This window comes from Nerophis lumbriciformis, linkage group LG23, assembly GCF_033978685.3.
Source record: "Nerophis lumbriciformis linkage group LG23, RoL_Nlum_v2.1, whole genome shotgun sequence".
NCBI lineage: Eukaryota > Metazoa > Chordata > Actinopteri > Syngnathiformes > Syngnathidae > Nerophis > Nerophis lumbriciformis.
This window is the reverse complement of record NC_084570.2, coordinates 13,926,128-13,937,500: the sequence shown is the minus strand read 5'-3', so window position 1 is coordinate 13,937,500 and position 11,373 is coordinate 13,926,128. Positions and strand designations below refer to the sequence as shown.

The window sequence follows — 11,373 nt, the reverse complement described above, 5'->3', positions numbered from 1 at the left end:
AGTTAAGTTAAAGTACCAATGATTGTCATACACACACTAGGTGTGGTGAAATTTGTCCTCTGCATTTGACCCATCCCTTGATCACCCCCTGGGAGGTGAGGGGAGCAGTGGGCAGCAGCGGCGCCGCGCCCGGGAATAATTTTTGGTGATTTAACCCCCAATTCCAACCCTTGATGTTGAGTGCCAAGCAGGGAAGAATGCTGGTATGAGCTTTTAAACATAACCCGTTAACTGCTGCCAATCAAATGGTGAATAAGATACTCTTTAGGGTTCATATGTTTGTAAATCTGACTGTGATGAAGTCAGTGCCTCACCAGTCATGAACCTCACCGCACGTCACTGATACATACGTACATACATATATACAAACACACAGTACATACATATATACACATACACACATACATATAAATATCTATATATATACACATACATATAATACACATATATACACATACATACATTTATAGACATACGTGTATATATACACATATACACATACATACGTACATACATATATATAAACACACAGTACATACACACACACACACACACACACACACACATATTTCTACATGCGGTAGAAAATGGATGGATATACACAAACATAAATATACATACATATAATACACATATATACACATACATACATACGTACATACAGTATATAGACATACATATATACACATATATACCTACATACGTACATACATATATATAAACACACAGTACATACATACATATATACACATACACACATACAAATATATATATATATATATATACGCACACACACACACATACATATATATATATATATATATATATATATATATATATATATATATATATATATATATATATATATATATATACACACACACACATATATATTTTTATACATATATATATACATATATATATATATATATATATATATATATATATATATATATATATATATATACACACACAAAACTGCATACATTACATACGTACACAATAATTGATATACAGAAAATAAGTTATCGGTATTGGCTTTGGGAAGCAGGAAGTTCTCTCTATTGGTAGGTATCGGCTTGAAAAAAAGTGCATCCCTATTATTAACACAGCAAAAAATAATTAGAGTAGTCCGTTGTGTTTAAGATAATAAATGTGTACTTTTGTGTGTTACCATGAAATGGGGTTGTGTAAGGATCCTCCTGAGCTCCTTTGCCTCTGTGTTGTCTGGGTAACATGAGATTGTTTCCAGTACCTGGAGAGGAAATAATAAAGCCATGATTAATGGCGCTGACGCAAATATGCAACAACAACAGTTCTTTAAATTTTTCTTCTCCATTATTTGAGAGCTGCATGAAGCGTACTTCTTTGGCTCTCTGCACTCCATCACTGGTAGGATTCCGAATTTGCGGAGATGACCTGGTGTTGATTTTGTCATACAGCTGCAACAACAAAAAACACCACATTAGGTTTGTAACGATATGAACATGTCATATTACAGTTATTGTGACCAAAATTATAACAATTATCAATATTATCACGGTATTGTTTAAATGTGGTCAAAAAGTACTTTTACACACACACACACGCACGCATGCACGCACGCACGCACACAGAAATATTTAAACCAACTTAAATTTAAAAAATTATAGTATTAAAAATAAATAAATAAGCAGCATATATAATTTCCTTGGCAGAAGAAACTCTAAATACTGTGCTTCTTAAGAGCCAAATTATTGTTTTTTCGAGTGTTTAGATATGTTACAGTTTTAATTTGGTTTTAAAGTATTTCTTATGGCTTCTCTGTGTGTGCGCGCGCCGTCTTTTTGTTGGCGTTTAAAGTTGCACAAGCTGTGTATAGAAATGTCCACCCTTAAGTGCCAAAACGGTAGAAAGCTGCGGGTGTAGAGAAACACATCATGCACGCAACATGCATGGCGGGGATTTTGGCACTCTTGACACCACATCCTGTTGTAGACACGTCCATGTATGGAGATTAGCACAGACTGTAGGTTCAACGTGCTCAATTGAATAACTTAGTTACTCAGACAGCAATGTATACAATTCATACAAGTTTAGATTGGGGTATGACGTCTCATTTCCAAGTATTATACAGTACACTGTATTATATGCAATTGCAATTCCATAACGTTAGATGGCGGTATTGCATAGGCTACGGTGTGTGGCCGAGTCAGGGAGTAGTCTTTGCCATTAGGATTGATTTTATTCTTTTGCTGCGGCCAAAAAAAGTATTGTACCTATTACTCAGTAGCGTGCATTTTAATTGCGGTTTTCACTACCAAATTTGGAAGCGTTGAAATTGCCATGTAAAATTGATAATCCAGGGAAAATTCAATATAAAATATTAGGACCGTACCGTACCTTTGAGCGATTTCTATCAAGCATACTTGTTTTGTTGGCATGAAAAACTGTTTGACTGAGTCCCTACTTGAGTGCTTGTTTGCCCACCAAGTATTACTCAGTAGCGTGCATCTTAGTTGTGGTTTTCACTACCAAATTTGAAAGTGTTGAAATTGCCATGTAAAATTACTAATCTAGGGCAAAATCAATGTGAATTATTAGAACCGTGCTGTACCTTTGAGCGATTTCTATCAAGTATACTTGTTTTGTTGGCTTGAAAAATTACAACATTACCTAAAGGCAGTTTGACTGAGTCCCTACTTGAGTGCTTTTTTGCCCTCCAAGTATTAATAAGGAGCGTGCATCTTAGTTGCGGTTTACACTACCAAATTTAGAAGTGTTGAAATTGCCATGTAAAATTGCTAATCTAGGGCAAATTCTATGTGAATTATTAGAACCATACTGTACCTCTGAGCGTTTTCTATCAAGCATACGGTACTTGTTTTGTTGGCATGAAAAACTGCAACATTACCTAAAGGCAGTTTGACTGAGTCCCTACTTGAGTGCTTGTTTGCCCACCAAGTATTACTCAGTAGCATGCATCTTAATTGCGGTTTTCACCACCAAATTTGGAAGTGTTGAAATTGCCATGTAAAATTGCTAAGCTAGGGCAAATTCTATGTGAATTATTAGAACCGTGCTGTACCTTTGAGTGTTTTCTATCAAGCATACTTGTTTTGTCGGCAAGAGAAATTTCAACATTACCTAAAGGAAGTTTGACTGAGTCCCTACTTGAGTGCTTTTTTGCCCTCCAAGTATTAATAAGGAGCGTGCATCTTAGTTGCGGTTTACACTACCAAATTTGGAAGTGTTGAAATTGCCATGTAAAATTGCTAATCTAGGGCAAATTCTATGTGAATTATTAGAACCGTACTGTACCTCTGAGCGTTTTCTATCAAGCATACTTGTTTTGTTGGCATGAAAAACTGCAACATTACCTAAAGGCAGTATGACTGAGTCCCTACTTGAGTGCTTGTTTGCCCACCAAGTATTACTCAGTAGCATGCATCTTATTTGCGGTTTTCACTACCAAATTTGGAAGTGTTGAAATTGCCATGTAAAATTGCTAATCTAGGGCAAATTCAATGTGAATTATTAGAACCGTGCTGTACCTTTGAGCGTTTTCTATCAAGCATACTTGTTTTGTTGGCATGAAAAACTGCAACATTACCTAAAGGCAGTATGACTGAGTCCCTACTTGAGTGCTTGTTTGCCCACCAAGTATTACTCAGTAGCATGCATCTTATTTGCGGTTTTCACTACCAAATTTGGAAGTGTTGAAATTGCCATGTAAAATTGCTAATCTAGGGCAAATTCAATGTGAATTATTAGAACCGTGCTGTACCTTTGAGCGATTTCTATCAAGTATACTTGTTTTGTTGGCATGAAAAATTGCAACATTACCTAAAGGCAGTTTGACTGAGTCCCTACTTGAGTGCTTGTTTGCCCTCCAAGTATTACTAAGTAGCGTGCATCTTAGTTGCGGTTTTCACTACCAAATTTGGAAGTGTTGAAATTGCCATGTAAAATTGCTAATCGAGGGCAAATTCTATGTGAATTATTAGAACCGTACTGTACCTTTGAGCGTTTTCTATCAAGCATACTTGTTTTGTTGGCATGGAAAACTGCAACATTACCTAAAGGCAGTTTGACTGAGTCCCTACTTGAGTGCTTGTTTGCCCTCCAAGTATTACTAAGTAGCGTGCATCTTATTTGCGGTTTTCACTACCAAATTTGGAAGTGTTGAAATTGCCATGTAAAATTGCTAAGCTAGGGCAAATTCTATGTGAATTATTAGAACCGTGCTGTACCTTTGAGCGATTTCTATCAAGTATACTTGTTTTGTTGGCATGAAAAACTGCAACATTACCTAAAGGCAGTTTGACTGAGTCCCTACTTGAGTGCTTGTTTGCCCACCAAGTATTACTCAGTAGCATGCATCTTAGTTGCGGTTTTCACTACCAAATTTGGAAGTCTTGAAATTGCCATGTAAAATTGCTAATCTAGGGCAAATTCTATGTGAATTATTAGAACCATGCTGTACCTTTGAGCGTTTTCTATCAAGCATACTTGTTTTGTTGGCAAGAAAAATGTCAACATTACCTAAAGGAAGTTTGACTGAGTCCCTACTTGAGTGCTTGTCTGCCCACCAAGTGTTTAAACCGGCTGAGTCTAAATCGGACATGAGGTCACGTGCAATAAAAGGTATCAAAATATGGCACCGTTTGATTTCATGGGAATTAAAAGCCTACACTAAACAGGACAGATGTTGGGAGTTCTACTCACATCTAAGAGGGTGTGGAGATGCTGATCCTGGAATACACTGTGGAGAAAATCCATATCTTTCTCGCTACAGTCCGTCAACGCATGAATCTCCTCGAGGCTATCCAAAACCTGTGACACTGCCCCTGCGGATGCAAATGCATCAAAGTTAAACAAATCCAAACTTTATTGCCCACATTCTGACAAGTACACAGAGTCAATACTGCGCAAAATGCAAACACTGATCATGGCACATATAGACACAAAAACAACTGCACAGCAAACAGGCAAAAGGACAAAGACACAATCACAGTACAGGCAAGAGTCACCAACAACGGTCTTCATGACAGCATAACACACAGAAAGGTAAACATTCGTAAATTATTTAACCGCAAGTACCTGCTGCAGCGCCGACACATGCAGCAAAACCAGAGAAACAGTGGCAGTGGCATCAATATGACATCAGAAGAAAGTCAGCTCAAAAAGTCACACAGTCAAGTAGATGGTGGATGAACTATAACATAACTACATTATTTTTGAATTTTCGTTATGCATGTTTGATTTTGCTCATCTCAACAAATAAGCCTTTTTGGAAGAAAAACACACTTAAAGCATTTCTTGAAGGGAAAGGAGACAAAGGGAGACAAAGAACTGGAGCCTACATCACCTAACACTAATAATGCAACTAAAAAGCCAGTGACAGGACACATGAGGATATCACGCATCAAACGATTGGGAGGGGGGGATACATACTTTCTGCAGCTAGCAGTCCTAGGAGCGGCAAAGCAGAAGAAAAGAGAAGCTGACATTAGAGAAAATGTACAGACAAGAGTTTGACCTCACAAAGACAGAAGTTTTTTAAGTCAATGTATACGAACACTGAGGACAGATGATGGAAAGAGCAACAGCAGCAGAGAGGGAAACTGACAATCAGCAGTAGCAGCACGGCCTATTATTAGGCCAGAAAGATTCTGCAATCATGCACTAAGGCCAGGAGAATGTCTGGGACCGCCGACTACAACCACCTGCTAGGAACCAGGAAGCGCGACTGGATGAGTCAGCAAACCTTGCTTTCACTGCATTGAGGAATAATTGGCTACACATCCAAGACAGTAAAACATTGTTTTGGAGCTGATGAATCTGTTATCAAAATGAAAATGTCATATTTGAACACTTCAATGTTGCTAAATTTTTATTGTTGTTGTGTGTGTCTGTATGTGGACCCTGCAGCTGTGTTGTGGAAGGAAGTGAAAATGTTTGACTAATATCGGATGCCAGAGAAACAGGAAGCTCTTAACCAGACAAGCCTGTGACCAATTTCTTTGAAACAAACAACCATTCTGGTCTTGTTTGAGCTTTTTGTGGCTTTGGCACAATGGACCACATTTTGTCACAGAGATTACAATATGTTGTTGGCTTTGGATTGGTGTCTTGAGTTCTAACCTGTTTTGTAGAGTATGTAAATATCAGTTATGTGCACGTAAAAGTTAGTCATGGAGGCAGGAGCATTCTCCTGTTGTATAGAGCAGGGTTCCCCAACCTTTTTTGCAGCAGGGACCGGTTTAATGTATGCATTATTTTCACAGACGGGCTTTCTACGTGCGGGAGATAAAAAAAGCAAAAAAAAAATGAGCAATACAAATTAGCCTTTGGCTACAATCTGGCACATTTACATGTTATATGTCCATTAATGTGCATTGTCCATGTACTGTAACAAAGGAGTTGTAATATACATCTATTAACAAGCTTATTGGTGTGTTCAGTGGGACAGGCCAAAGTTAAGTCAGAGAAAATGCGGTAGTTTATAAATTAATTATTGTTCCTGTGCAGCCCGGTGGAAAATGCGTCACGGACCGGTGGTTGGGCACCACTGGTATAGAGGAATTAGCGTTGACATTCTAACCTTGCTAGCAAACATACAACACTCTGGTGCAAACCTGTGATTTACATAACTGAGGCGTTCCTCAAGGCACCCCTTTAAGTCCTCTTCTTTTTGGCTGTTCATTTCTTAATTTTTTTTCCATAAAGTGATTTTTGTAACAAAGATGTTGCTGTGGGCAGTCATAACCATGTGTTCAACTTATTTAGTTATATTAGTGGTGTTCCTCAAGGTTTCCTTTTAGGTCCTCACTTATTCATCATTTGGGCTATTCAACTGTTAACCCGCGAATTCAGTTTGAAAAACTTGTGTGCGACTCACATTTTTGCAACAGATTCCTAAAAACACAAGAGTGCGGTCATAGAAATTATCTTTGACTAGCTTTTTTTTTCCCGGAAGGTCCTTAAAGTACCAGGAGAGAGGAAAAACAAGTTGCCTCTATATTGAAGCTATTATCATATACAGTCACAATCAAAAGTTTACATACACTTGTAAAGAACATAATGTCATGGCTGTCTTGAGTTTCCAATCATTTCTACAACTCTTATTTTTTTTTATAGAGTGATTGGAGCACATACTTGTTGGTCACAAAAAACATTCATGAAGTTTGGTTCTTTTATGAATTTATTATGGGTCTACTGAAAATGTGACGAAATCTGCTGGGTCAAAAGCATACACACAGCAATGTTAATATTTGGTTACATGTCCCTTGGCAAGTTTCACTGCAATAAGGCGCTTTTGGTAGCCATCCACAAGCTTCTGGCAAACTTCTGATTGAATTTTTGACCAGACCTCTTGATAAAATTGGTGCAGTTCAGCTAAATTTGTTGGTTTTCTGACATGGACTTGTTTCTTCAGCATTGTCCACACGTTTAAGTCAGGACTTTGGGAAGGCCATTTTAAAACCTTAATTCTAGCCTGATTTAGTCATTCCTTTACCACTTTTGACGTGTGTTTGGGGTCTTTGTCCTGTTGGAACACCCAACTGCGCCCAAGACCCAACTTCCAGGCTGATGATTTTAGGTTGTTCTGAAGAATTTGGAGGTAATCCTCCTTTTTCATTGTTCCATTTACTCTCTGTAAAGCACCAGTTCCATTGGCAGCAAAACAGGCCCAGAGCATAATACTACCACCACCATGCTTGACGGTAGGGATGGTGTTCCTTGGATTAAAGGCCTCACTTTTTCTCCTCCAAACATATTGCTGGGTATTGTGGCCAAACAGCTCAATTTTTGTTTCATCTGACCACAGAACTTTCCTCCAGAAGGTCTTATCTTTGTATCTTTGTCTTATCTTTGTCCATGTGATGTCAGATGAAACTATGCTATTTCGACATCTCAGGGGATGTCAAAGTCAACCAGCCTGTCAGACCATGACCACATTTGTCTACTACCAGGTGAGAGCTGCATGAATTATAATCTAGAATTTACTTTTAGCAAGTTCGAGACGAAGTAGAAGCAGCCGTCGGCTCAGTGTCAACAATAGTAGCGTAAGCTAGCATTAGCTCACTGCTATCAATGCGCCGCTAAAATAATTAATAATTAATTTTGAGGTGACAACATGTAAATGGGGTATTGTTAGCGGTTTCTGGATGTTTTTAGAGAGAGTATAATGAGCGCAACGGAGGACCCTCGATCTGTTGAATCATTTGTTGGCTATTTATTTACGATTTAGAATGCATTAGAAAAGGCCAAACATATGTGTTCTTGTCTTACATAAGGATTGTGAATGATAAACACCACATCTCTTTCAAATTTTAGCGTATTTCCAATATGACTGATCTGATAACATTGTCAGAGTGCAGAAGTGTTACTACTGTGATGTCAGTCCCCGAAAATAGCCGAAGGTATTTAGAGCGCAATATTTAAAATGGATGACTGAATTTGTGATGATTAAACAGTGTTTTAACACACTTTGCGGATTGTAAATACAATTGGATATGGTTTAATGGATACAATGAAAAACAAATAAGCATTTAAAGTCAAATTGTTTTTCCACTGCTGGTACTTAAAAAACAGCAGCGCACTCCTGTAACTCTGACAACATAAATAGACCAAAATCAATGTCGACAGTAGGTAATGCGCTGGTTCTACTCAACGTACAAAATAAGACCCCGGTCCTTAGCATTCTGAAAATTTTGACCCCCGACAAATTAGTTGAATCTTCCGGCCTTAGACAGTATGATTAGAAAATACTCTTGATTTCAATTCATATGCAAATGAAACACACCTTATTGATCAATCAATCAATGTTTATTTATATATCCCTAAATCACAAGTGTCTCAAATAACACCAATCATCTATACAAACTTCAAATGTGTCTTTAAGAAACAAAACGGAATGACCTTAATTAAGTACAACTTGTGATCACTTCATTTTCAATGAAACTGCTAATGTGTCTTTGGCCCCTAGCACCTCAGAGGTGTGTAACAAAATACTGTCTCTCGATGACTTTACACTTGTCTTCACAGGAAGGAGCCTTGCAGTGAGGGATCATGTAATACCACTAGTAACCGTGAGTAACAATATCAATTCAATTATTCACTTATTCCCTTTAATTACGTGTAATGTTTTGAGCAAAATAAATTGAATAGTGCAAAATAACTACCATAAACAAAAGCAAAAGGTGCTCTTGGCTCTGATTGAAAGCCATGCTCTGTCCAGGGACTTATTTGCTGGATGTGTAAATAATCACAAAAACAACAAAAACAAAAACAAATTTTGGGATAATAGAAAATATTGATCTTATTATTGTAGTAGTGACAATATACTAATACTATACATGGTATCATAACTGTCGATATTTCCCACTTCTGTTTAGATATCTAGCTTAGCAGTTAGCCTGTCTCATTGTATCCTCCTACACCATACACTGCCCTCCAGTGATGAGAAACATACTTTATTTGCCGACATGAAGGCGAGAATTAGTTAGCCGCTATCTCGCTAGTGAGGAACCTACTTTGCCTTGAGGACGTGACTTTGCACTGTGGAGGGACGTTAGCCCAGGGATGTCCAAACTTTTTGACTCGTGTACAGATTATATTATAATAGGGTATATAATTCATAATTAAAATAACTGGATAGTAGTGTACGCGAAACTTCGACTCCTACCTTGTTTACTTCCGTGACAACCTTCTTAAAGTATTGTAATCAATTAGAAATATCAAGCAGCTAAAATGCGCCAAACATGGTGTGAAGAGTATGTTTTGCATTTTTGCCAACATGTGTTGTAATGGGTTTAAGAGGGTGTACCGTATTTTTTGGACTATAAGTCGCAGTTTTTTTCATAGTTTGGCCGGGCTCCAGTGCGATTTATATATGTTTTTTTCCTTCTTTATTAGACATTTTCAGCAGGTGCGACTTATACTTCGGTGCGACTTATACTCCGAAAAATACGGTAATTTAGATTTTTTTTTTCTGGTGCATGGATGTTTTTTTATAATAGCCACAAAGTTCAGTGAGCAAGTTGTGTTATGTTTGAACATGTGTGTTGTTGTTTTTGTGTTGGTAAAAAAAAAAAAGTGCACCATGACTAGGAAAGGTTGTTTGGATTGGGTCCTATAAGTAAATGCTGTGCAATATTCACTTCAAAGTACAATTTACAATCATTGACCTAATTTACTCACATTGTCCATAAAAAAGGCAGTAGAATAGAAGCAGTCAGATATTTAAAATTAATTTAAATAACACCCGGCGGGCCAGATTTTTTATGAAACTCATGACGTCGGGCCGTAGTTCGGAAACCCCTGACGCTACATTGCGCTCAGGATCGTTATTCCCTTATCACTGTCAAATTTGCAGGACAATGCTAAAATGTGTCATCAACATGCATTAACATGATATGACAATAGCATTGAAAGCTGCCAAATTTATATCATTTATATTGTCTACAACGCGCAACACTAGCCCATATACAACAACTGTTAAGGACAGTGCCTTTCACTTGTGCAACATGCCGCTGGCTGATGCTGAAACACTAGTCCATGATTTTGTTACTTTGTGGATTAATTTAGTTCTCTATCAGTGTCCTTTGCTAAAGACTTCTCTTGAAGTGATGACTGCAAGATAAGTTTACCTTCCCCTAAAACGTCAAAACAAGTAAGTGGTCAAATATTTACTTACATACTTGTAAATATGTGCTATAATGCATTAACTTTTTAAAATCAGTAACTTTCGTGACAGCTGACAACTTGTTTCTCATTGATTGTGGTAGCGTCACAGTGCATTTAATAGTGTTGAAGCTGACCGTCTATTGACTTCATTGGGGGAGCAGAGAATGGGTTGTTCCACTACAGCTAAACTAGACAGTCATTGGATAAATGGTCAGCTTTGTCCCGCCCATCAGAAGCGGAGCGTCTCCGGAAGTGTATGAAAAGTGGGCTTGGCCTTGGATGGCATTGACGCCAAGTTTCCACGATGGCGATTGGATGATCTTTCTGAGATTAAATCCGTCTTTGATTGACAGCAAAATGTGTTTATCACCGATCTTGCAATATAAATCACTGCCACATCATTTTTCAAGTTTCATTATGTTGCTCCAAGTTGATGTGGAGAATTTTACAAGCCTCAAAGTGATTTTCTTTGTAAAATCTAGCATCTTTGTATCTTTTATTTGTTATTGGAGACTGTAGTCGTGTTTGGAAAATAGCTGAAAATGAGCTTGCCCTACTACGTACTTGGAAGACCAGCAGCCACCACTGCTCTCTATTGACAGGTTGATCTACCAAGTCCTTGAAGACTTGAAGTCATTCTTGCCTGGTTTTCTTTCATTTATTAGGCGCACAGTTGTCAATTTACTGACATTTATTGTG

At 37.7% G+C, this 11,373-nt stretch overlaps 1 protein-coding gene across 16 annotated transcripts in view; it reads right to left on the bottom strand.

The window, feature by feature from the left end:
- The window catches only part of LOC133622371 (peripheral plasma membrane protein CASK-like), a 111,892-nt gene that overhangs the window by 32,043 nt on the left and 68,476 nt on the right, over positions 1–11,373 (bottom strand). For 7 of the 16 annotated variants that reach the window (XM_061985025.1, XM_061985029.1, XM_061985027.1 and 4 more), the window contains exons 11-14: positions 5,437–5,454; positions 4,708–4,832; positions 1,365–1,442; positions 1,175–1,255 (exon numbers count right to left, since the gene is read on the bottom strand). In XM_061985025.1, coding sequence (XP_061841009.1) covers positions 1,175–1,255; positions 1,365–1,442; positions 4,708–4,832; positions 5,437–5,454 — 302 coding nt within the window. The remainder of the gene's footprint in view (positions 1–1,174; positions 1,256–1,364; positions 1,443–4,707; positions 4,833–5,436; positions 5,455–11,373) is intronic. The other 9 variants (XM_061985022.1, XM_061985024.1, XM_061985026.1 and 6 more) reach the window with 2 other exon arrangements.